A 27,438-nucleotide genomic window follows, 5' to 3' on the forward strand; every position below is an offset into this window, starting at 1 on the left:
ATTTTTTTCTAATATTTTGGATGGAAAAACTCAAGTCTTAGGTTAGTAAAATCTTTCTACAATGACGACATGGTCCCTCTCTCAAATCCCCAAAACCCCAACCTCAGACATTAACTTCTCTCTTCTACCAAACCTAAACCCTAACCCTACCCTCTCCCAAAACCAGGGTTAAAAAGGTCTTTTTCCAATGGTCAGCAGTCACCTATAACGGCTTTAACATAGTTCCTGTAATTTAGAGGATTAGAGCGAGGCTACAAACCATGGTGCTGGGTTCGGGTCCTCGTGTCATTTTGAAAAACACACAAGGGGGTGTTATTTGTCTTTTGATAAAAAAGAGAGGGTGTTATATGCAAAAACCTCTATTACTAAAAGAAATAACAACAATAATAAAAGAAAAACAAATCCGAATACCCTTATTGAAGACTGCCTACAGAGGAACTCAAAGGGCCGACCCAATAGGGTCAATACCAGCCCTTGTGGGAGATGGTGGGACCCACAATCAACCAGCATCTGGTTGCTGTCAGTTCATCCATTGCACGAGCTATATATATGCATTGGGATGCCGATGCTAACCTGTAAAAGATTCAACCATTGCCGCAACCACCTAACCTATACAACAATTCAAACCAAGACAAGCCCACATGGGAAAAAAAAAAGAGGGCAAGGTATAAAGAGCTCCAAATGTGTCAATGACTAACTACATCAGATCATATGATACATTTCTCTATCTCTGGAATTTCAGCTTTATACCCAAAAGGAGAGGGAACTACTACTAAAGCATTAGAAGAAAACAAAAGGAAAGAATGAAAGAATGAAAGAATGAAAGAATTAAAGGAACCATATCTCATCAATGGATTACCACTGCACTGCCCAACTATCTACAGCTCCGTATCGCAACCACTCATTCCACGGCCTCTCTTTCTCTCTCTACAACTAACAATAGACTAAATGAGGCTTGTAAATGGGTTATTAGATGGATGGGACTGGACACCTGTTTCCTCATACGGATTGCCAAAGGGATTTGTTGTGTCTTGCTGGCCCGCTACCTTCTGTTGCTGTTGCATCATGAAGGCTTGTTGTTTGGCCATAGTGGCCATCTGCACATTGGTGGGCGGGGCAATGTTGTTGGAAGCGTAGAACGGGTCTTGGGTGTATTGAGCAGACTCATAGGGATTGGGTGCTACCTGGCCCGAGTGGTAGCTACCATTCTGGTTCGTTCTTCTTGCCATTGCGTCGTCATATAAACTGTCCAATGTCAGTTTGTCCAGCCCACCAGCCTGCATGGTAAAAATATGATGATCAATAACTGTCATGCATAAATAAATTAAGCAGAAAGAGGAATTATAGGGGCCGTAATATGGTCCCATCTAGTCATTCTTAGCATGGGGTGGATCTTAGAAAAAAAAGAAGAAGCATGGGGTGGATCTTTGGAGATTTGGGTAGGATTCGCTTAGTAGGTAACTAAGATCGTTTACATCTTAGAAGATTTCACAAAACCTTTACAGTCATATTACTTAATTATAGAAAGTCAGTGAAAGGTTATAAAAGGGGGGTGTGATTTGTGGTGGATTTATCAACTAGTTTATGAGATTCAACTCTAGAGCTTCACTAAGCCCACATGTATGTGCAATAACGCTCATAACACACCACACATGCTCCCACATGGCATGATATGTCCTAGATCCAATCCATCAATCAAAACAACACCACTACATTGATGCCCAAGCCCAAAAATCAGGCTGACCTACTGATCAGGTGGGCCATCGTTTGCAAAGCAAATAACATCTCTGAAAAAACTTGGCTCAAGTTTTCTGACCCATCCACCTGTTCCAGTGTTGGGGCCCACATGCTGATTGGTCCAGATCTTATTTTTCAGAAAACATGTACAACATCAGACCAACCTGATGGATGGATTAGATCTCACACGTATGTGCCATGCTGGCACATGTGGCATGTACATGAGTTATATTGCACACTCATGTGCTCTTAGGAAAGCTCTTAACTCCATAGATTATAGGAGGTTGTTCTCCCTCAGAAAATGTTTTTTTTCTAAGAACCACTGGGTAGTTGGGTGTGTAACATCTGGTATTAGAGCATCGGTACGATTGCGGTGCATGCCTATCGCACGTAATTGGAAGAATTGATCCCAAACGTATCAGTCCTGGTTCCCTCAATTCAGCATCAAATGATCCAAACTGATTGGTAATTGGATGGAAGGTTTCCTTCCATGGATTGGCATATTGAAGTGCTTCGGCAGTCTATCTAGCATCTGGATCAGTCAATCACAACAGCAATGGGCACAATTGATGCGCTGAAGGTCCTCACAGCTGTTTATGCATTGATGGTGAAACACAGGCAACCAGAATTTTCCTCACATGAAGATAGAATTTCCGTGATGGGAGGGAGGTGAACTGACTGGTCAATATCATGAGGAGAAAGATACTTCAGCTTCCACCACACATCTACATTTGCTATGACGTCAAGATGTACAAGGCTTGCACTATGACAGCAACAATAACATTTGCTTGATTGCAAGATGAATGGTTTGCTGAAGAAAATCATCGAACATCTTGCCAAGGGCTTCACATCTTCTAACTTCGACTCCTGTAACATGATGATGTTACCATCCGTCTTAGCAACCTTTCACAAAAATCTACAGGATTTCCAACCCCTCTGGACATTCCATGACACAATCTTCATTGCAGATCAATTTTCCCCCTTACCCTAAAACTATTTCTTTTTCTAGTCTTCTTCCCTCCCAATTCAGCACCTTTGTCATAATTAACTGAGGAGTTTAAATTCGTTAATTCCCACTTATTTTTCCTTTCTGTCACTGGTACTTCTGCTGCACCTTTATGAGTCACATCTGACATCGCTCACCAATTCTGCAACCAGATCATCCAATTTCCAACAGCCCCATCATAAGAGAGTCGGAGCCTACTGAGAAACTCTGCCATTGGGTGATCTTCACTCTTCTCATTCATCATGGATGCATCATTTACTCTCTGGGGTTTTTGTCCCCCACCATAACCACCTTCTTGGAACTACCCTGTCCCCTCACTTCTGAACCCATTGCATCTTCACCTTCCTAGACCACGACACCAACCAGAAAGGGTGAAGAATCTTGCAATAGGAATCTGTATCAGATGGGTTCTCCAAGATTCATATAACGAGTCCACTGCCGTGGTCTCATTGCATTACATCACCGCCATACCACTCACTGCTTGATTCAGTATCTATGTCCTCCTCATCAACATTAGCATTGCCAGCTATGTAAGTCCAGATTCTCATCCATGGATGATGATCTCCACCAATACCTGTTGCTGGGGAGCCCACAACCTCCTTGCCATTGACTATTGAGCTTGAGTGTCTATTGTCAATCCTAATGGAGATGCAGGAATCTACAAAACCGAATTCCCTCTCATTCAAACATTAGACCACCAAATTTGACAGATTTGATGTGGAGGTGCTTGCGATAAAGGGGGCGAGAATCTACACTGACTCTATCTCCTGATAACGGTTCTCTTTCCTCAAGGGGGATACCACCCAATGAAATATCAATAAGGAGCATATCATCTCCTGAAATATCACTACATGTCACTTACATTAGTGCTCGACTCCATAGCTTGGCATGCATCTCCCAAAAGTAATCTCTACCATTCGTCACCTCAGCCTGACACACGTCTCCAAAGGCTTTTGACTCCAGGAAGTCCTCACTAGAATTAAATGCAGCAATGGTTGTGGCCTAGATCTCACCATCACAGGCCAGCTTAGACATGTGTCCAACATCTACTCTATTGGGGCCGGTGTTCAAAGTATCGGTATCGCTACAAGTTTCTATAGCCAGGGATATGGAAACAATATCGATATCGCCGATAATATCATTGATAACCGGAAATGTGGAGAAACATAGGAAAAACAATGGAATTTTCAGCGAAACTTCAAGAGATGTTAAAATGTACATATTTGCATATTTAGAAATAAAACAAAATTGCAAAAAGAATGCATACACAACAAGTTTTCATTTAATGGGGCCTTAAAAGCATGTGTTGGTGTAAGAAATCAGTCCAACCATCCCCTCCGGCCTATTTAACCATCCAAACATCCATCGATATTGCAAAATATCAACAACTCATGATATTTCACCAAGAAATCATCAACAATTGAAAAGGAAACGAAAGATTGTGGTCTCAATATCTCACATGTTGTGATATTGATAATATCAAGATATTATCAATATCATCAATGGAAAATTGAACACTACATACAACCATGTGCCCATGAAAAAAAAAATTGAAATGAAATTTTTTCTAATAAATAAAATTTTGATGATATTAATAGTTGGCAATATTATTGAAATATCGTCAATGCACTTATGATACAAGCATTACCTAGAATTTACATAATCGAAAATATTGGCAATACATTGGCAATACAAGCGACTCCTAGAATTTACATAGTTAAAAATATTGACGATTACATTAGCGATATTGATACGCTGGCGATACTTAGCGATACATTGCTAATACCTGGAATTTCTGATACTACCAGCGTTATTGGTATTGCTACCAGTGTTATCGGTATCGCTGAGCTAGAGATAAAGATAATATTGGAGATAATTTGAACACTGATTGGGGCCCACAGCCCATTCGACCTCCCTTACCACATCAGTTCTCCTCCAGTTCCCTGACCTCACTGCAAGCAATGTTCGAAATATCGGTATCGCGTTACGTATCACATGGGATACAAATACGTATCGGTTATCGCACGTGATAGATCGTTTGTATTGGGTAATTTATCACACTTTTGGGGAAACATGGGAAAAAATTGGGAAAATGGTTGAATTTTTCAATGAAACTTCAAGGATTGTTTAAAAAAAGACCTTAATACACACTTTTAAATCATAACATCTCGAAAAAGAAGTGCACATAGTAGGCTTCCTATGTATAGGGTCCTAAGCTATGCGTTGTTTGACTGAGCTAATGTAACTATATTCAAGTTGAATGCATAACACTTAGAGTGGATGTGATGATCATTTCATCAAACACTCCAAAATACTTCAAAATTAGTCTCAATTGATTGACAGCTATTTAAAGGGAAATTTCGAAAAATAATAATAATTTATTAAATTTTAATTAAAAATGATTTTTATTTTCCAAAAATTAATAAGGAGTTAATAAATCAGTAGATTAGGCTTCATACATAGGGGTGTACACGAACTGAGCTAGCTTGGTTAGCTCGCTCGACTCGACTCGAAAAAGCTCAATTCGACTCGGTTCAAAGCTGAGTTCAAGTCGAGTCGAGCTGATTTTTTGAGCTCGAAAATGAGTTCAAGCTGAGTTCGAGCAGGGCCCAGCTCGACTCGACTCTGATCGAATCGAACTCCGATTGAACCAGTTCGGTGACTCAGTTACTTTGCCATTGAAGTTGTTCACCAAGTGTTTGATAAAATGACTCAACGAAGTGTAGCTGGTGGCAAGGAAGGTATGTACATGAAACAAATACCCTTTTTTTTCTTGGTTTTTTATGTTGCTTAGAAGGTGTTTGATAAAATACTTATAAAACCATTGCTTCTATTTCACATACAGAGGGATTTTGAAGGTGCAGTCCAAGTGTTTGTGGAAATGCCTCAATGGCGAACTCGACTCGATCTTGGCTCGAACTCGGCCCGAGCTGCTGACCGGACCGAACCGAGCCGAGCTGGCCAATCAGGCTCAAGGATCGAGCCGAGCCGAGTTCGAGCTGAGGTTAGCCGGTGGCCGAGCCGAGTCGAGCTGAGGCCAACTCGACTCGGTTCGACTCGATGTACACCCCTATTCATACATGCTTGATTTCATGTTTGGAATGCAACATTGCAAGCAATTTGGGAGAAATTGAGAAATTATTTATTTATTTTTTCCAATTTTTCCCAAATCGGACCACCTATGCTCAAATTTCAAAATTAGAGTGTATGTGATGATCATTTCATCAAACACTCCTAAATACTTTTAAATTAGTCCCAATTGATAACTGGTTGAAGGAAATTTTCGAAAAAAAACATGAAGAACCAATGGGTATCGAAATCAAAGCTCAAACTCCATGTTTGTTTCATGCAAAACATTGAACTAAAGGATTTTTAACCATTTGACACTAATTTAACATAATTTCAACAAAGAAAAGGGATTGAAAATTATAAATGCTCATTGGATCGAACATGTGCGATATATTAGCACTACCTATGCGTTTCGTATCACATAAGTGGGATACAAGATATATCGGCCGATATTTAAAACATTGACTGCAAGTCACTTTCTTTCCTAAGCATCCCTAAGTCCGTAAACTATTGTCAAACAGCGCCGCCAGAGGCACAAATGTGTCAAAACTCCTAATTTTTCTCCTAATTGCATCTTCACCACATATACTTAGGGGTGTATACGAACCAAGCTAGCTCGGTTAGCTCGCTCGACTCAGTTAGAAGTTGAGTTTGAGCCGAGTTGAGCTGATTTTTTTAGCTCGAAAATGAGTTCGAGCCGAGTTCTGCCCCAGCTCGACTCGACTCGGATCAAACCCAGCTCGAATCGAACTCAGATCGAACCAGTTCAGTGACTCGGTTACTTTGATATTGATGTTGCTCACCAAGTGTTTGATGAAATGACTCAAAGAAGTGTGGCTAGTGGCAAGGAAGGTATGTATATGAAACCAACACCCTTTTTTTCTTGATTTTTATGTCGCTTAGAAGGTGTTTGATAAAATACCTGTAAAACCATTGTTGTTGTCTCAAATAGTGAGATTTTGAAGGTGCAGGCAGTCCAGGTGTTTGTGAAAATGTTGCAATGGCAAAATCGGCTCGATCTTGGCTCGAACTGGCCCGAGCTGCTGATCGAACCGAGCTGAGCTGGCCAATCAAGCTTGAGGACCGAGCCGAGCCGAGTTCGAGCTGAGGTCAGCCAGTGGCCAAGCCGACTTAGTTCGACTCGATGTACAACCCTACATGTACTCTACCCTCCACCATTGGGAGAACAACCACCTCTAAATTAATCACCCCCTCCTCACTTTGGAATCCTCTATAGACATAAGGTCGACCTGTAAATGATGCTTATACATGAACCATAGACATCAATGTCTCCACATCCCACACATTTAAACCATGCCACCCTACCAAAAGAGCCCACTTGCTCACTCCAATGAGATACACTCTTCAGCCGCCCTTCTGTTGACACCCGTTCTTTAGAATATGATCTAACCCTTCCTCACTCGTTGGCAACATGAATAGAACTGTACACCAATCCATCTTCTTATCTCCCACAAGAATGAATGTTTTCCACCATCACAAACCCATTCATGCAAGCCATCCATCGTAACACCTTGTCCAGATTCAGGAATCTCACAAAGCACGCCACTTGAGCTTCCCAGTACCTCTGTTACTTGGAATAATATTCTTGATGACCATACTGTAATATTCAAACAATATGGAAACATCATAACATTCCATGTTGGATCAAATCCAGCCACAAATATCATAAGGTCCCCTTTTACTGCAAGTGTACCCCTTCACTGGGATCCATTGATCACCCATCGCCATTTTCAGTTCGTTGTGGTTTTTTTTATTAGATCATTCTATACGAAAATTTGCTTTGTGGTGGAACAATTGCTTCCCAATTAATGTGGGAAATTCTTCATTTGGATCAAATTTGTTTAGTAGGTAATAAGACATTTTAAGATCATATTACTTGCAGTGTTTTAAATATCGACGATATCGGCCGATATATCCCACGATATATCTTGTATCCCACCTGTGCGATACGAAACGCATAGGTAGTGCCGATATATCCCACCTATTTGATTTGGTGGACATTTTCGATTTCCAATCCATTTTTTTGTTGTAAATCACACTAAATCAGTGTCAATTGGTTACAAATCTATGATTCTTCATGTTTTTCGTGAAAAATCATGGTTTTGGAGCTTTGATTTCAAGATTTAGGGAGATGGGCCAAGTTGCAGAAAATTGGGAAAAATTGAAATTTCTCAATTTCTCGCAAATTAGTTGCAATATTTATATCCGAACACAAAATCAAACATGTATGTAACTTGATCTAATGATTCTTCTTTTGCTTTTGAATGTACTGCTTGTGTTTTTATACATGTCTTGTTATGTTTATAAATTATATGAATAAACTTTGAATATACTTGCATCGGTTTAATTGTACAATGCATATATTAGGATCCCATGCAAAGGAAACCCCTAATGTGGATTTATTTATTTATTTTTGTAATGTTCTAATTTCTAAGTGTGTATTGATGTCTTTTTCAACAATCCCTGGAGTTTCATTGAAAAATTCCACCAATTTCCCAATGTTCCCATGTTTCCCAACAATAACGATACATTACGCGATACAACCGATATATCCAATGCGATAACCGATATGTATCCATATCCCAAGGGTGTGATACATTACGCGATAACGATATTTAAAACATTGATTACTTGTTATAAAAAGCTTGCGAAGAAGATTCGTGTAGCCAACCCCAATTCATTGGGATAAGTCTTAGGTGATGATGATGATGACGATGAATATTACTTGTTGTAAAAAGTTGGTGAGAGAATAAGAGATCACAAAAAGGGAGTGTGCCTTATGATGGATTTTATCAACCAATTTACGAGATTTTGCTCCATAGTGAGCTTGTAGGATGTCGCTCTCTATTGAGTGTGAAATATTGCATATTTCCCCCTATTTATACTTTGGTTTTATAAACATGATAGTGCTTAATCAATTTAATTATGCATGTTTTCATGTGCGAGGTGATTTCGAGAGCTTAAAGGTGAAATTGATGTCAAAAGGAAGATTTATGCTCAAAAGATTACTAAATAAAGATTTGGAGATTTGGAAGTCATTAATGAAAAATTCACATGCCAAAAATTCAAGAAAATCAAGTGAGGAATGAAAAGAATTAAAGATTTGAAGTGAAGAAAATGAATCCTGAAATTGTCCTGAAAACAAACATATTCTTAAAATTGTCCTGAAAAGGCATATTCTGAAACTTCGAGTTTGTTTATTTTCGGAAACTGCGCAGAGTGCGTAAATTTGAGGCGGTTTAAACTCGGAGCATATTTTGGGAAACTGCGCAGAGTGCGTAAATTTGAAGTGGTTTCTACATTTTTCCAACTTTATGCGAAAGTTAGAGTTCCACAACTATAAATAGGACTCCTTAGAATGCTTCAAAGCATCTTCTAGGGTTTGGAAATATCTCAAGGAGCATACACAAGGGTGGAGAAACCAGTAAAGAGTTTTTCTTCTTCCCTAGTTTATTTTTCATTCGTTATTTAAGAGATTTGGTTTCAATCATGTCTATGGTTGGCTAAACCTCTTAGCTAGGGCTAAGATATGAAGCTTGTAACGTGTTTGGATGTTTATTTTGCTTTGATTCTTGTTCTTATTGAACTTCATTGATTTCTAGTTTGATATTAAGAAAATATTTTCAGTTTTCTATGATTTATTGTGACTCAAATTACAATAGATGTTGTGATAGCTTTGAATATCTTCTTTTCCTGTTTCGAGATAGTGAGATTGGTAAATCCCATTATTCACCATCGTCTCCTGGGCATGGTAGGGTGATGAAATCCCTTCCAATCATCACAATTCTCCTCCATTGAGAATTAAGTCAATGAAAAGTTCAGATTTGATTTAAATTGCTTTATCTTCCAATTGGATAAGATAGGACTTCAATTTCAATTGTGTTCCTTGAATCAAGTAAGGTAGCATCTTGATAGCGACAAGTGGATCCTTGGCACCATAGTTCCCACCTTTTATTGATAGTTTAAACATTATTCACAATTACTCTCTTTTATTCCAAAATTCAGATTTAGATCTTCTTCTAGTTCTAGTTTTAGTTCTTTTCAGAATACGTACAAGTTTAGTCCCTGTGGATTCGACCTCGTTCTCACGAGTTATTACTACATCGCGACCCTACACTTGGGGTTGTGAACACTCTCCCTTGCAGAACCTTTTCCATTTTATTTTTGAGATCATTGCATGCAAACCATTGGTTTTGAAACAGTCGCACACATCAGCAAATGTACAATTTTCCACTAGTTGGACCAATTGATGATCTTTGGACCAATAGCCATATATGCACTAGTTGTATTTCTCCTTAACTGTGTATTGGTAGGCCATTGATCAAGGATTAGGGTCTTCCAATCTAGAAGAATTTTCAGTCTTCGATGCATCCCCCAACCATTGTGAGACACATCAGATCAGCTGTTTGGATCACAGAAGGAATGTCCAATATGTGCACAATCCTGCACACCAGTAAATCATGCGTTTCTGAGAAGTGAAATGAACGATGGCTTTTTTACCAGTTTACTCTCGGCTACAGCATTTTCATTAGAACTTGGCGCGCTAACGAGTGCAAGCTCCCACCCAGTAGCTCCACTTGTCAGATCAGGACCATTTCCAGTATTTAATGGATTATCTGAAATAAGATGAATAAAATACATTAGCAAGTATAAGCATTTACTTTATAATTTACCAAAATTTTTGGTATTCCCACACTCAATTCCACACGTGGCCAAACGTGCCTACCTGGAACCCATTGGGCCACTAAATGGTGCATCAGGTGGGCCCTACCATGTAGATGGACTGGTAAAAAATCAGGCCAATATCCTCATTAGGCCACACATGTACTTTTGAACTGTGGAGTGTCAGTTATTATTTCTAACCTGTTTGTTTTGCATGAATGTGTAGCCCGCCTGATAAGTGGACTGGCCTGATTTTGAGGCCACCTCATATTACATGTTAGGACCCATCTGATACATAAAGTCGGACATCGGACATCTCAAAGATGTGCTAAACTGGAGAATGAGGCCATGATTAGAGGTGGTGGGCTTCGCAAAGCTGTTACATTAAATTCATGAATATGAGTTTACAGAGACATTCACCAGATGTGACAATAGCAAGTGCCAGAGCGTTTTTCTCATCCAACTGTGACGCTTTCTGGCTTGAAGCATTTAGTCCCTGATAGAAACAAAAATAATTCAAGGCCAAACAAAAGTAAAAGATTTAGGTTGTGTTTGAAAGTTACAATATTTTCATTGAGTACCACAGCGATTGTGCTCAATTTGGCTCTTTGCCACATAGAGCTCAGTTGCCAGTTTGACAGACTCTCTCAGTTCCACTCAGTGAGGAATGAGGTTTTCGTACATCCCAACAAAGGCTATTTTTAAATTTAAAATGGGGTCATCACATCATCGAAGCCTTATCCCAATTAATTGGAGTCAGCTACACAAATCCCATTTCATAAGATTTATGATGAAAGTTATGGCATAAGTTTGATGCCGGTTGCCAACCTGACACAACCCTCCTTTATCCGGGCTGGCAACCAGCAATGAGAACATAAAACTCCCAAAGGCGCAATGTAATAGACTATTTATATAGGTTGATTACAATCAAGTGCCCTTTCAAAAGAGAAACCTGAACATTCACCTACAGACACACATGCATCAAGTCTGCATTAGCAGCATTCTTACCAAAATATCATCAGTAAAGGGTGTTGTTACTGGAGCCTTGCTGATCTCACTCTTGAGGGATTCTGCTGTTTCCTGGGAAGGCTGTGGTTTTTCAGGAAAATCTGACAATTTCTTAATCACCTTGGGATTGGGAGCTACACCCTTGTCATCATCACCCTAATGATACATGAGGATTAGAATGCTCAGTGGTAAGTAAAACCAGCTAGAAAATGTATCATCCTAGACAGCTTCAAGCAACTCAACCACCCAACAGTGTCCATGTGGAAAGTAGGCTAGAAAAACCCTAGAAAATAAGTTCAGTACTGGGACAATAAAAATATATTAGGAAACCACGAACATCTGCAAGACTATTAAGGCAAAATCTATTCTTTATGGTCAATAAAATTCACTAATTAAATTTTTTTTAAGGCCCCTTAAAGTATCCATCAAGATGATGTATATGAATAGCCAAGATTCAGATGCAAGACCCCAACAGTTGCAAGGGAATTTGCCACCAAAATCCCTTCTCTCAGCACAAGATGAAATGAAACAAGCATGGAAAACAAATTGGATCTAAAATCACGTCTATACTGAAGGAAAATCTCCATGGCTCCAACAGATTTTCCATAAATATGATATCCTCACACATGTTCTCTTCTGATTTTGCTGGCCCTAGACTCAAACAAACAAACAAAAAAGTCACCCAATTTTGGATTGTAAACTTTCTATTTCAGAGACAAACTCGGAAAGCAAAAGGCATCCCCTAGAAAGTGCTTTACCATTTCAGCTACAACCTGTTATATGAGATCTCATGACTCATCAGATAATTTATATGCTTCCTGAGGCAGGGATGCTTATAAAATACTGCTTTAAAACTTAAAATATGAGTTCCCAAAAGACAACTCAAATAAAAAAGAGGATCCATACCACATTCCGTTGAAGTGGTAAAGCCAGTGGAGCTTCCTTGACATACTCTTCCATGGCTGTGATAAATGATGCAGCAGGCTGGAAATGATGAGATAAAGAATTTAATAAACTGTAGCAGCAGAGAAAAAATTATTGAAGTGTCCTTGAAGACTAACAGCATAGAATTCTACAGTTTAAAGAAACAACAAATGGGTTTAACAAACACAGATTTTGAAGTTCCACACCTGTTCAATTTTAATAAACTTCTGTCCACGCAAAAGACTGAGCCCCTTACAGATTTCATAAAACTCAGATAGCTTCTCTGCCTGCAGCCAGATCAAGGGGCTTCCAATGTTAAACTATTGTTGAAGAATGATGGAAATTTCAGACCACATTCTTGAACCATTAGTATTGCATAAGAGATGCATTATGAGCATAGACATACATGGAACCATCTGGCCTGAAATACACACCTGATGACCTGCCTTACGGTAAATATCAAGTGCCCTAACAGCCTCATGCTTCTGCATCTCAAAGAACTGCCACCGAAACACTATCACCATGGACCCATATAAACCACTAGATGAATGACGAATGCTACTAACTGATGCATCTTCAAGTGCCAAACACAAGAACCTGAAATATGCCCATGTGGCACGTGTGAGATCCATGTGGTGGGTCCATGTTGAACGCCGCCCCAGAAATCAAGCTGGTCCACTTCTCTGGCAGCCCACCCATGGACGTTGAATTTGGACCAGTGGTTAACCTTGTTAACCATCTACTCTTTGTACACGTGTGGCCCGCCTGATGAATGGAATGGTCTGATTGACCTCACACGTGGATGCCACTTTGGCACTTGTGTTACACATTTGTTTGGCACTTGTAGGGGGCATCTGCAAGTAGAATTCCTCAATGAACAAAGCTTCTTAAAAAATAAAATAAAAACCCTATGAACAAAGATAAAAGAACAAGGAGTCCAGGACCCAACCTTGTCCACCAAATTGAGAGTACCATCATTAATAGCACTGTAAAGCTTAACACTTTCACCTGCAACCTGCACACAGACAGCCAGAATAGGTTCAAAAACAAGAAAAGTGAACCAAGTCATAGAATAAGTACTTCAAAAGGCTTCTTACCATCGCAAGTGCATATTGAATCACATTATTATATACAGCTGTACCCTCTGGCTGCAAGAACAGTATGCAATCGTTGCTCAAATAAAATGCAGGAGACATGCTCTATGCAATCTACATAATTGCATAATAAACATGCACTGTTAAAAGCATAAGTGCAAAACCAGATTGTTATACACCATGTGTGTTCAAGTTCAGAGCACCTGGCAACCAAGGAGACGGAAAAGCAGCCGTTGCAATGCAGGTAATTGCTCAAGCATGTCAGCAGTGTTAAGCTCCCTCGTTTTCTGTTAACAGAACATCACAGAATCAAATCCAGCTCGGTATCTTATTGCACTTTTCAATAGTATGAATGACCATTGACCACAAGTATGGTATAATTTTTTGCATGACACTTCTCCATGAAACTGAACCAGAAGATGTCTATTTCCTTGAAGTTTCCGTTGCATAAGAAGAAAATGAATGTGGAGCCAGAAGGCTCTGAGGATTTATTTGCATGCAACATTATTCTCAAGGGGAAAGTTGGTAAAGTCTGAAACCGTATGCACTATAGAAGAGAAGTTCGTGGAAAAGGTTATTACTGTGAAAACTAAGGCAAGTATGATGAGGCTGTTGAGAATGGTTTTGTAAATGTAAAATGACAACAGGAAAGAGCATGGTTGAAAACGGCATGGAAGAAGACAGAATCAAGGGGGTGGAGCTGAATCCACCGTGGAAATAAAAATCCCAAATCCGAGGGAAAGAAAACTGACAGAAGTACATCTGATAACAACTAGTGTGCCCAGAGAGACCAGGCTGCCCCACAAATTTTGAAGCATCAACAAAGGAATGGGCTAGTGGACCCAAGTTAAGCCATATCGATACGCATATCGTCCATTATGGCCAATATGGACTGTTATGCTACCCATAATAGTCTCTTTTTTTTTCTAAAAAAAAAAATCCGGAAAATGTGGGAAATTTTCCAAATATTTAAAGGATTCTAAAGATGTATTCTTTTTTCTTCAGCCATGTTTATTATGGCGTAACAGTCCACTCTTTGGTAAAAATGTTGTCTCTATCTGGTAATTCCGTGAACCTGACAAGCTTAAACTGACCCCTAGATTAGTTCGAAATTCATGCAAGCTATGGCACTCATCCCAATAAAGCACATCCCTAAACATTTAACACCATTCCCCCCAAGTAATTTTAAGATATTTAAAATTAAAATTCGAATAAACAATGTCGCTAGTTTGGGGACCCTCTAAATGGGCCTAAATCAACCCCAAACTCAAGCAAGCTATAACACTCATCCCACTAATGCACATCCCTAAGCATTTAACATTATTCCCCCTAAGTAATTATAAGATAAAATTAAATTTAAATTCGAATGAATAATGTCACCGGTTCAAGAGACCTTGCAAATTCATGAAATCTATGGCGCTCATTCCACTAATGCAGATCCCTAAGCATATGATATTATTCCCCCTAAGAAATTTTAAGAAAAAAAAAAATAGAATTAAATTTGGATGAATAGTATCGCTGATTTGGGAGACCACTCGAGTGCCCCCAAATTGGCCCAACTCATCTCACTAATACAATAAACTCCAAATTATGCTTATTTCACCATTGGACAATTAAATCGGTGGACATTTATTGGATAGTGAAGAATTAAAAAATCTAGTGGTCCTATTTCAATAAACAAGCGTCCGCAAATCAACTATTATGATCATTCAAACAATTTGATTTTGGAATTGTTACTAGGCAAAAACGGCCCCCACATTTTAATAGGTTTAGTTTGATTTAATACATGCCACGTGTACAAATGTTTTTAGCGCAAGTGTATCAAGTTTCATGCACCGGAGCATCTTGTAAGAAAAAAGAGAACTTCTCAAGTCAAATTGGTGGGAACGAAATCTACAGTCCACCCAACAAATAACCTCCAACTGGTTAAGTGCATGTGAAATCCAACCTTTCCAATACATTGGCCCCAAGATAAGGGCCACTTGGTGCAAAAATAATCCAAATCTACTCGTTAGGTGGCCCATGCCATAGAGAAAATTTTCTAGCATTGATAAATAGCAAATATATATATATATAGACACACACACACACACACAAGTGTGGTCCACTCAATAAGTGGATATGCCTGAATTTTGTAAAAGGTGATTCTCGTGATGGGGCAAACCTATTAGATGCAGTGGATTTCTCACATAAAAGGTTGGACGTTATCCACCACTCAACCGTAGCTTATAGTCCAACTGGTTGGATGGATTTTTACTTTTTCAACACACAAGGACACAGAGCAGCCACAAATTCACTTCTCAAAAGAGAAGGGGAGAGAGAAAGAGAGATGCACTTGCAACCAAGAGAAGAGGTAACTAAATTTTTCTTTTTCTTTTTTTCTTTTTTTTTTGTTTTTTCAATGACTCCGTTATGACTATTACAGATCTATAACGGACCATTATGGTGTGTTTCTTCAGGGCTCACCAATTCAGCCCCGTATTGCATGACGCGGTCGGCTAGTACTGTTGCTTAACAGCTCATACGGCCATTACGTAAGCATTTCGCACACGTTGAGTGGACCAGAAACCTTCTTTTGGCACAGCAAAAATAAATAAATAAATTTGCCATCAAGAGTATGGAACCCTGTAGAACATATGAGGCATGTGTTTTTCTTTGGGGGTTGGGAGAATCGGGCCTTTAGAACGTTGAGGAAAAAGGTCAATGTGTACATATATTTTGAGAAAGGTGATCCTCTCAAACTGTAGCGTGCAACTTCATATAGATATTGACCTTAATACAGTGTCACAAAGCTCATTAAGAAAATAAAAGCCAGTCAGCGCAACATGCAGCTCAAAAAGGATCTTTGTACATTTTAAATTAACTGAAGTTGGATACATAAAACCAATTTGAATAATTTCTTAAATTATGTGTCAAATAAAGCATAACAAAGCTCAACCTGTTTAATTCCCCACATACAGAAACAAAAATGAATAATAGCTCATGAGCTATCAAATGTCTTTGCATAGGAGACAGCCACAGAGAAGTGAGGAAGAGAATGCAAAGTTAAACTGCTTACTGTATGCTCAGTCTCAACATCATACTTCAGGATGCGGAAACATTCTAGCCTTTCCTCCAGATATAGAGCATAAGTACGAACCCAGGCGGAGTAATCCCATGCTTCAAGGAAAAATAAACCAAAAGAATATCATGATCAGTTTCTGTATTTCAAAACTTCTGCAAATAAGATAAATTACTAGAACAAGTAATACCATTTGGACTTGAGTCATCCTTGAAATGGGACAAGTTCAGCATTTGACCTCTGCTCCTGGTGTAGCTCTTGAGCTCTTCACGAAATGAGGGATCCACCTCCCTCAAAGCACGGTGAATAATTATCAGAGTTTTCAATGCAACCTAAGTAATTAAATAAGATAGGCCAGATATCAAATAAGCGAAACTACCAGCCACAAAAGGACTTCACACATGTACATGTCTAAGTCACACAAACAAATGGTATTGTTTGCCTGGGTACTTAATAAAGAATCGATATAGCAAAAGGCAGTTAGCAGGAACATACCGCCCAATTGTGTGTTTTGGTGAGACGTCTAGCAAGGGTTTGTATGCAATATGAAACATCAGCACGAGGTCTTGTTGCTGAAATTGCGTCAAAAATAGCTGCCATAACAATGACAATAAGTATTAACTGCGTGATTAATCAACTTTCATAGAAGCATTACTGGTATCGATGCATGTATTGCACCCTCAGGATACGGATACATTTGAGAAGTATCGCATGTATCAGGTTATGTATGATTAACCAACTTCAAGAGATGTTAAAAGTGATGATTACACACATAGAACTCAAAAAAATTAAAAAATTAAAAAATAATAAATAATAAATAAATAAACCAAGCATGCATAATAACTCTCCATTGTATAGGAGCGCAGATTATGCGGTGTGACAGATTGATGTATAATGAACCTTTTATTTATTGGATGGTTAAAATGAAAAATATCCAACACTCCTAATTCATCAAATAAGTAATCAATGGCTAAGGCATCCAATTCCTATCCTCCTCACTCATGGAAGTGATGTCCAACTATGTAGACAATCCACATTGTTAAGCCCATCATCTATAGAGCATATCTCTAAAATCATACTGATCAAGTGATCCTAAGTCCTAATCAATTAATTAATGACTATTAAATGGATGGTTAAAAGTAGAATAGTGAGTGGCCTAAATTAGAATGTACGAACCAGATGGTTAGTATTATTTTTGTAGTGTATGTTTTGGGTTATGCTCTCTAGATAATTGGGTTAGCGACTTAGATGATCAAGATTTCTGTACTATTATGCCAAGCATATTGTTGAAGAGTCACCGCCATTTTTTATATGGTACTAAACTAACATGGAAGTGTAGCTTCTAATTGAGAAAAACTTCGATACTCTCAAAGAGAGTGATGGATAGTGGATATGCACTTAGAAATCAACTTAGAATTGCACATGGGGCATACAATTGAATTATGTCCCATAACTTAAGTGCACTATAATCCAAAAATTACAGTTATTTCCTCGTCTGAGGATGAGATTGGTGAACATTTAAGAATGAAAAATATCCAACGGTCCTGTTTCAACAAGCAAGTGTCCAGGAATCAAAGTTTAGGATCGTTCAAACAATCTGATTTTGGGACCGTGACTTGGGGACGATGGTTTCCGCAATTTAGTTATTTTAATTTGAGTTAATATGTGACACATGTACAGTTGATGAGTGCATGCATATCAAGTGTTATAGCTGCCAGAGTATCATACAACTCCCCCTTTTAAATAGAGAAATACTTTGATACTCTGGCAGGGTGTGATGTATGATATGCAGGCACATAGAAGCTACAAAGAAATTGCTTATGTGCCATACAAATAATTCAAAATAAACCATCCAAATTATGTGAACTAGTTTAGATGTAGCAAGTGTTAGAAGCATTAGTATCGCTACGAGTTTCATTGGTCAGGGATACGGAAACAATATCGATATCGCTGATAACCGAAAATGCGGGAAACATGGGGAAAACGGTAGAATTGTTCAGTGAAACTTCATGATATGCTAAAATATACATATTTGCATATTTAGGAATAAAAAATTGCAAAAATAATGCATAACACAATAAGTTTCCATTTAATGGGGGCCTAAAAGCATGTGTTATCGTAAGAAATCAGTCCAACCATCCCATCAATCCCAACCATCCAAACATCCATCATCGAGAAATTGTCGACATCTGGAAGGGAAGCAAAAGACTGTGATCTCAATATTGCCCATGTTGAGATAACAACAATATCACAATATTATCATCAAAAATTTGAACATTGCATACAACCATGTGCTCATAAAAAAAATTTGAAATGAATTTTTTTTTTAATAAACAGATTTTTGGCGACATTGATACATTGGCGATATTATTGAAATATCGTCGATACACTAGCGATACAAGCAACACCTAGAATTTACAGAGTCCAAAATATTGGCGATATATTAGCAATATCGATACATTAGTGATACAATCAACACCTGGAATTTACATTGTCGAAAATATTGCCAATATCAATACATTAGCGATGCTCAGCGATACATTGCTGATACCTGGAATTTCTAATACTATCAATGTTATTGATATTGAGGCCAAGCTGGAGATATGGATAATATAGGAGATATTTTCAAAATATCAAGGATACTCCGAACCATGGATGTATCATGGACTAAAAATTTCTCTTATTTGGTTATTAAAATAGAATATTGTTGGGCACTTATTGGATGGTTAGAAATGAAAAATATCTTATGGCCTTATTTCAAAAAACAAGTGTCCACGAATCAGTGCTTAGTATTGTTCAACCAACCTAATTTTTATACTATAAGTTTATTAGTCGGGTCTATAATTATAATTGGTCTAATATACGCCACATGTGCCATTTCTAAGTGCCTGCATATCAAGTTGTGTAAATATGACGTATGAGAGACACACATAGATCCTTGCAGGTCATTTCTTCTTTTTTTTTTTTGGGAGGGGGATGTAGTAAAGAAAGGAGGAACGAAGACATTTACAATCACAGGTATGGTGTTTTTTTCCTTTTATTTCTTCTAGATTTTTTTCTTCAAATGAGAGGTGTTGCCTTGTATTGTCAATACTTATCACACATATCAATGATAGAAGGGAATTTTATAATGATATTTTGCATATATCATTGATACTACTACATACATCAATTAATACTGCATATATCAATTGATATAGGGGAATTTTGCAATTCCCCCCATGTTCGGTATCAGTCCCTTGCGATAAGGATAGCATCGGTCAAAATATCGACTGATGTTATTGATACTGCAAACATTGGTAGTAGATAGTACTCCAAAGCTATTGAGCTACAACTTGTGAGGGTGAATCACCAAATTACATATTTGGTATTAAAAAATTTATAGCAAAAAGTATTTGTTTGCATAACATCTGTCGAGGATCATGAGGATGAAGGTTATGCTTAAGAAAACTCAATCCAAAAATTGCAAACATTTTCACTATAATTATATTGCAACGACATGCACACCATCCTTCAGTTTGCCATGGGCCCTATGGGGTGGCCCACCTGAGTCGTGGATTGGCATGCTTTTCATGCCCACGGCCAAACACGGAAGAAGAAGAACAGAGTCATGGATTGGCATGTTTTTCAAGCCCATGGCCAAACATGGAAGAAGAAATAAGCCGAGTCAATGACTGGATGTGTGGTGTATTCCTCCAGGAAAGCTATAGATCCATGAATTTGTGGAGTCGGTGCTTGCCAAATCCTAGCACTGATTTTCTAAACAATGGTTGAAGGAAGCTTGGACTCACTGCGCATATGTTTTTCTTTTGCCATATGTTCAACATGGTTAGTGGCCTTGACAATTGCAATATCCAAGTCCTGGGAACACCAGACAAGCACTATTAAAGAACTGTCAAATTTTGAGTGATAAACTACAAGATGACAGTTAGCATCAAAATTGCAATAGAGATTACCTTGTAATCACTGTTCACTTTTGCCAATCCAACTTGCGTGGAGTCCTTCAAAACACCAAGAGCTTTTCTTATGCTCTGCTGAGTACCAGCGGGCACTGCCATTCTAAATCTTAAGGAATCCTACAAAGGAGGAAAAAAAATTTTCAACAGCCCCAGATTAACTTATTCTGGCCAAAACCAAGGGCATAAAGGGTAGGTATTGCATCTCATTAGTGGTGACAGAGTAGGTTGCATTGCACATCCACACAAAATAATTGTTGAAGAACAGAGTTTCAAGCATAATGATGTCTAGGGTGTTGAGTGGAGCCAATCTTCATTACAAAAGAATGATGATGATAATGATAAGCCTGCATCTCACCCAGCTGAAAAAATAAGTTTTTTAATTCATTATTGCGTTTTCTAAAAGTGTTACAAGATCAAGAATTTGAATATAAAAAATTCTTAACCTTGAACATATGAAGGATGGTTTGTTCTACATAAATGGCTATCAGTTCTATCAAATGTAGGAGAAAAAGCATAAAAGAAAAACTGAAATTGCAAGCATTGACAAGAGATGGAACTGCACTATTAACAGAACCTGCCACAATAATAATAATAGTAATAAAGTTACTCCATGAAACTTCGCTTGTTTCCTGACAAGAGAGGCATGGGTCCAATTTAATATTCAGAACAAGAAATTTCTACTAAGGTTCCTACAGATAGATCACACCAGTTCTCCCAATATCCTCAAACATAGGTAGATGCAACCATAAGAGGGAGCATGTAAGATGATTGGTTAGCATAAAAGCTTCAACAATGCTTAAAAGAATATAGCATCATGAGACAGCATCATCACGATGCCTTATCTAAACTATTTGGGGTTGGCTTTCATATTGCTTGAAAAGTTTGTAAAAGGAAAGAACACAAAGGACCGGATTGATAAAAAGACAAATGCAGTTATATGTGTTAAACTCAAGAGACTACAAGTGGAAAGCATGGAGAGGAAGAAAAGAGAAATCGGAATAGACAATCTGGATGATCTGATCAAGAGCTCCAGCGTGTTTCATATGGGATTGATGCACAGATGCTGGAGATTGTGCAGAAGGTTGGAAGATAGTGGCAGTAGTGGATCACCGGAAACAACAATGGCAACAGTGGATCATTGGTAACAAGGGCTGGAGATGGATTTCAAGAACGAATCAACAAAGAGAATCGGACATGCCCATGGGTACTGTGGATCTGATAGGAATCAAATGCAGTGGTTTTTGAGAACGGATGGTGGTGTAGCGCGATGGGCGCTGTGGATTTGGGATTTTTGTCAGGCATGGGTTTCTGTCTTTGTGCAGATCTGCACATCGGGATCTGGCAGGGAGGGACTGTGAATTTTAGAAGACATCGGTGAGCGATTTGGTGGAGGATGTAGAGTGTTGCCAAAATGGGATTCAGAGAAGACACAATCACAGTCAGATCTAGAAGAAGATATGCTCGATTTGGTATCCGGTGAAAATAATGGCGATGGTTGTTGAGGTGCTGCGATCCGGAGAGTAAATGATGTGCTGAGATGTTCCGATAGTGGCTGATGGCGGCAGATGACGATGGTGGTGTGGTTGAAGCAAGGTGTAAAAACAGGGTAAAAAGGGATGAATGGCTCAGATTTGTGTTGATGGAGGGCAAAGGACCAATTAATGGTGTTATTACCATGTTAAACTCAAGAGACTACATTATGCAAAGCATGGAGAGAGAATAGAGAACTATTTTCTACTTCTCTTTCTCAACTAGCTTTCATTTATAGACCATCTATTACAACCGATAAGCTCAAAATAAATGCAAATGAAATCAAAAAGGTATTCCACCATCTCTAAGGATATGGTGCACCACAAGAGAACTGAATATTTTTGCACTCTCACACTCAAATGTACTGCAATGAACATGCACATAAGACGGTACTCTAACAATATGTACTTGGATGTGCTGTCAAACTGAATTGCAATAATTACTACTTAGTCAAATATGGCAGAACTAACAAATTTGTAATTTCCCTCCATGGTATTCATATGGAGGTTCCAGGTTCGAAATTGCATTTCCATTACTTTCAAGCTGGACTTAGAAAGAAATATCACTTCAATTTTAGGGCCGCTGCTCCCTCTTATGGATACCAGGAAGCATCATTTGTTTCCTTTTTGATCAGACTGAATATTTACAATACAATTCACTTCCCAATCCAAAACAGCACAAGGGCGGTTTGAAAAACAACCATACAAGCTACACTTAAAACCCAAGAAACATCAAATAATCCATCAAAGTGAAGAACAAGGAGAGAGAAAACTAGTAACAGCAAGTAAAATCCATTACCAAAATATTGACTTCCCATTGGACATGAGAACTAGATTGGTTACCTGCAAGAACTCACAAGATCTCTTCAAATCTAGTGTCTTATGGGCAGTAGCATCCCTACAAAAATCAAATAATACATCAAATATTCAAAATGGAGAACAAGAGGAGAGAAAAGACTAGTAGCATGTGAAACCCATTTGCCAAAACATTGACTTCTGAGAGAAGAGTATTGCATGAATAATACAAATATAGTGGCCAAAAACCCATCATGAACTTGCTTGACAGCAAAACCTAATTTGGACATGTAGTACTACATATATCTCCTCCTCCTCCTCCTCTATCATGAACAATACAAATATAGCAGCCAAAAACCCATCATTAACTTGGCCAATGGCATAACTTGCAATATTAAGAGGACATATTTGAATTCCTCTTCTTGTTCAAATCCTGTTTAGCGGATCAACCCTATCTGAATCCTATTTCAACGATCAATCCTATCTAAAATCTATCCTCTGTAAGTGTTAAAGCTTTAATTTTGATTGTATTTTTACTTGAGCAAGAGATCATACATAGACATTTATCCTTTAAGAAGGGCATTCCAACTCCAACGTTTGACCCATAGAGCATCCTAAAATCAGCAATGAGAGAAAACATGCACTCATTGGCTCTCCTTAGTGGAAATTTTGCTCCCACCTTCATCTCCAAGATGTTATTGCCTATTTGATGCATCCAGGCCACGCAAGCTGGCTAATCAAAGATCATGGTCATCCAGGCTGTTTCACTAATCAATCCTATCATAAGATGCTATCCTCTACAAGTGTTAGAGCTTTAATTTTGACTTTAGTTTTTACTTGTGAGTTGGAGAGAGATCATATATAGGGATTCATCCTTTAAGAAGGGCATTCCAAGTCCAACCTTTGATCCATAGGCATTCTAAAATGGCAGCAAAAGTAAACATGCACTCATTAGCTCTCCTTATTAGAAATTTTGCCTATCCAATGCATCCGAGCCACAAGCCGGCTAATCAAATATCAGGACCATCCAAGGGTTGTGATCAAGGATCCAAAACATCCAATCATCTTAATTGAATATTTGAACCACATTAAGGGTCTAATTGATTGATGTAAGATAATGTTCCTAACATGCATTACAAACCACATTAGTGGTAAGATATGATGGTTGTTTGAATAAAATTATTTTATATCGATTTAAAGCTTGAGTTGCTTCCCTTCTGGGCATGTATTGCCTACGGTAGAAGAAGAGCAGAGGAACATTGTGATACTAGTATAATGGATAGTAGGTTGTTGGATATCAACCACAACCTTTATTTCTTCTTCTTTTTTTCTCTCTCTCTCTCTTTGCATTTGTGAAGAAATTTAATGGTTTGATCTTCAAGAAAAGGGTATGCATCCAAATCAAGGTTCTGTTTTTTCGATTTGGTTGTGTCACTATTCCCGTACCTAATCATAATCTCCTTTGGTTGCAAAAACCCCAAAACTCTGCCACCACTTTCCAAGAAGTCCAAAAACATCCATGGGGAGAATGTGCTAAGGTATTGTAGCACTTATGCACTCACCATCACCACCTATTCCCCCTTTAACCCAACTATGAGCAATTATGAGATCTACATAAAGATAGCATTACTTTGATGTAAGCTATTATGTTAGCTTACCCAGTTGTACATTGAGAGTCAATACACCCATCTCTTATTAACCACAAAGATGAAAAGAACCCGACACACAATTCAAGATTTCTAAAAGCCAAATTTAAATACATAATGTTTTCCAGCCCATCGACATTTGAATAGTAGGAGGTAGATCAACCTACTCTTGGAGCATGTCTTATGTATTGAACTTGGGACCTAATATTGTGGACTGCCAACTTTTTTCCTTCTTGTTTTCAGTTGGTAATTGAAGATCAAACCTTTGCCAAAAAAAAATCATTAGCAAACCCCCTAAGGGCTTGTTTGGATACTTGTATTTGTCAAGCCCGGATTGGCCAATCCAAGCATTTGCTCCAATCCTTTATTTTGAGCCTTTGCATATTGCCCAATCCACCTACCACTCCCTAATCCTCAAGAGGATTGAAGACTGGTGGTGTGATTGTGGTGTCGGGTGGATATGATAAAGAAGAAATGAAGAGAAAAATATCAATTTTTTCACATACATGGTTGATGTTTTCAGGTTTCTCCCTCTATAAGAGACTAATTCCCCCAAAACTCATGCCCTTCTACTCCATTCTCATTCATTTACTTCCCCAAACAACAGCCTTAGAAGCCTTTATATAGACCAAAAAACAAAAGATAGATATATACAAAGAGATCTAATAAATATAGACTTTACTAATTTTAGATATAAATCATATCCTAAAGATCACTCATGGTAGATAAAAATCACCTAAGGTAAAAGAGTACTAATGACCAATGTTTCCAGTATCGGTATCGACAGATGCATCACACCCTTGGGATATAGAAACATATCGGGTATCACACTTGAAAAATCAGACGTATCGGGTAATGTATTTGGGAAACATTAAGAAATAAGTCAAATTTTTCAATGAAACTTCAGGGGATGTTAAAAAAATACATCATTACAGACTTAGAATTCAAAAATATCACAAAAATCAAGTACACACAATAAGTTTTCTTTGTATAGGATACTAAACTATGCGTTGTCATGCAACTGTATTAAAAATCAGTTCATATAAAAGAATCATTAAAGAAATCATTAACATTTCTATAATTCATATCACTTATTAGCGCATTCAATGTATAATTCATATCACTTATTAGCACATCCAATGTACTAAATGCTACTGACATTAGATATGTACTGCAATATATGGTGCGTTTATTTAAAATTTTATTTTTAATTATTATATTTTTTATTTCAAAAAATTGAAAATAAATAAACTAGTGTGACTGATGTTAAGATCAGTATACACTCATAAATACAAAATATTAGGCATACATAACATCTAGTTAATCTAATTGTTTTCAAATAAAATTATTTTTAATTAAAATTTCAACATATCTTAATTAAGAATATTTTTTAAAAATCAAAAAGTTTTGTCAATATATAGATCAGCCTCCAAGCACTCTACTGTGATGTTTTCAACCTCTAATTGCAAGCTAAATAGGTAAAATGGAAGAAATTTCGGATTTTCCCAATTTTCTTCAATTTTTCCAAATTCAAAAATGAAGGTCAAAACCCTTGATTGAGCATGCAAAACATGCAAAATCATTAATTATGAACTTCATTCCACCAATTCCAAGGAATTTAAACAAGAAAAACTATTTAAATTCACAAAAACTCATCAATTTGGGTTTCAGTACCACACTCTCCAATATTGATTTCCGCCACCAAATCCCATTTTACTATCCAACCAATCGAAAAAGGAGTGGTCGAAATTTCCTTAGGAATGTAATGAAAGCAAAAAAAACAAATAAATAAAATCAGAAAAACATATCTTTGGGATTTTTGGTGATTTTTTTCAATATTTTTGCAATATTTTTCAACGCACTTAAGGTATCGTTGATACATTGTGATACATTGCTTGCGATGAATAGCCATACATTGTGATACATTATGATACATAGTGATGCATTGCGATATATCGACAGATACTAGGAAGTTTCCCAACTAAAGCCCAATATCAGTATTGTGCAATACTGATAATAACAGTCATTGCTAATGACTTAACAACACATAAGATCATGTTAAAGATCCAGCCCAAAACCTTAGTAAATAAAGACTCTAAAGAATCAAACTCCAACGGTCCAACCACATAGCAAATCCATATCACCTTAAAAATCTTTCAACACAGCTCTAAACGTGAGGCCCACCTAATAGGTCATATGTTTTTTTGGGACCACCCATATTTTATCGTGTGTTTCTTACGATCATACCCGCATGCATCATTCCCTCAGCTTTGAAAGAACTTGTCCTTGAGTTGAATAGTTGATAGCCGGTTGCAATCCATAGGGTCGACCTGACTTTTTAACGCATCTTAGAAGATCCTTGCCTTCAAATTTGCAAAGATCTCATTCCCAGTTTCTCTTAAACACGATCCAAACCGTTTCAAGACTACAAAAGTGGTCCTACAAGTGTGTGGGAAATCTGAGCCGTTCATGACAGAGGCTCGATCGTGAAGATGATCTGGCACAAAAATCATGCTAGTCCATTAATCGGGTGGGCCAGGGGCTACCACCCCTGTACGAAAACACTATGAACGTTCAGGGGGAAAATGCCCGCACCACATCATCTGAACAACCGGCCCTGCCTTACGCACCGATCAGATCTCCTGGACCTTGGAAACTCCTCATATCAAAAAACCTAGAGAGATAGAGACAGAGCTGAAATGAGAGGAAGAGATGGATTTCTATACGTGAAAGCTGAAAATGCGAATTGAATGATATGCATTTCGAATCGCTGGATTGGATTTTTTCAAATCACATACCATCAGAAACGGATAGGGGGGGGGGGCGGGAGGTGTATTTGGAATTACCTCAGCAGGAGGAGCTGGAGAAGATTCTTTCGAGATCGGAGGAATCGAGAGAGAGAGAGAGGAGTGTTTCAGTTTCTGGAG

The 27,438-nt window shown here is 38.0% G+C and overlaps 1 protein-coding gene across 3 annotated transcripts; it reads right to left on the reverse strand.

Moving 5' to 3' along the window:
* Positions 1–668: 668 nt before the first annotated feature.
* LOC131256884 (putative clathrin assembly protein At5g35200) lies at positions 669–27,438 on the reverse strand. 3 transcript variants are annotated; one of them, XM_058257965.1, is made up of 17 exons: positions 27,358–27,438; positions 22,914–22,968; positions 20,539–20,658; positions 20,374–20,443; positions 17,078–17,175; positions 16,773–16,914; positions 16,580–16,680; positions 13,725–13,808; positions 13,525–13,575; positions 13,377–13,442; positions 12,862–12,927; positions 12,634–12,714; positions 12,410–12,487; positions 11,504–11,659; positions 10,916–10,991; positions 10,334–10,449; positions 669–1,277 (listed from the first exon to the last, which is right to left on the reverse strand). In XM_058257965.1, the coding sequence occupies exons 3-17, from the start codon at positions 20,638–20,640 to the stop codon at positions 945–947; spliced, it is 1,620 nt and encodes a 539-aa protein (XP_058113948.1). In that variant the 5' UTR covers positions 20,641–20,658; positions 22,914–22,968; positions 27,358–27,438; the 3' UTR covers positions 669–944. The 3 variants fall into 3 exon arrangements, with proteins under 3 accessions (XP_058113948.1, XP_058113949.1, XP_058113950.1); XM_058257966.1 differs by lacking the exons at positions 13,525–13,575; positions 22,914–22,968; positions 27,358–27,438; XM_058257967.1 differs by lacking the exons at positions 13,525–13,575; positions 13,725–13,808; positions 22,914–22,968; positions 27,358–27,438.

Source organism: Magnolia sinica, chromosome 9 (genome assembly GCF_029962835.1).
Source record: "Magnolia sinica isolate HGM2019 chromosome 9, MsV1, whole genome shotgun sequence".
Taxonomy (NCBI): Eukaryota; Viridiplantae; Streptophyta; class Magnoliopsida; order Magnoliales; family Magnoliaceae; genus Magnolia; species Magnolia sinica.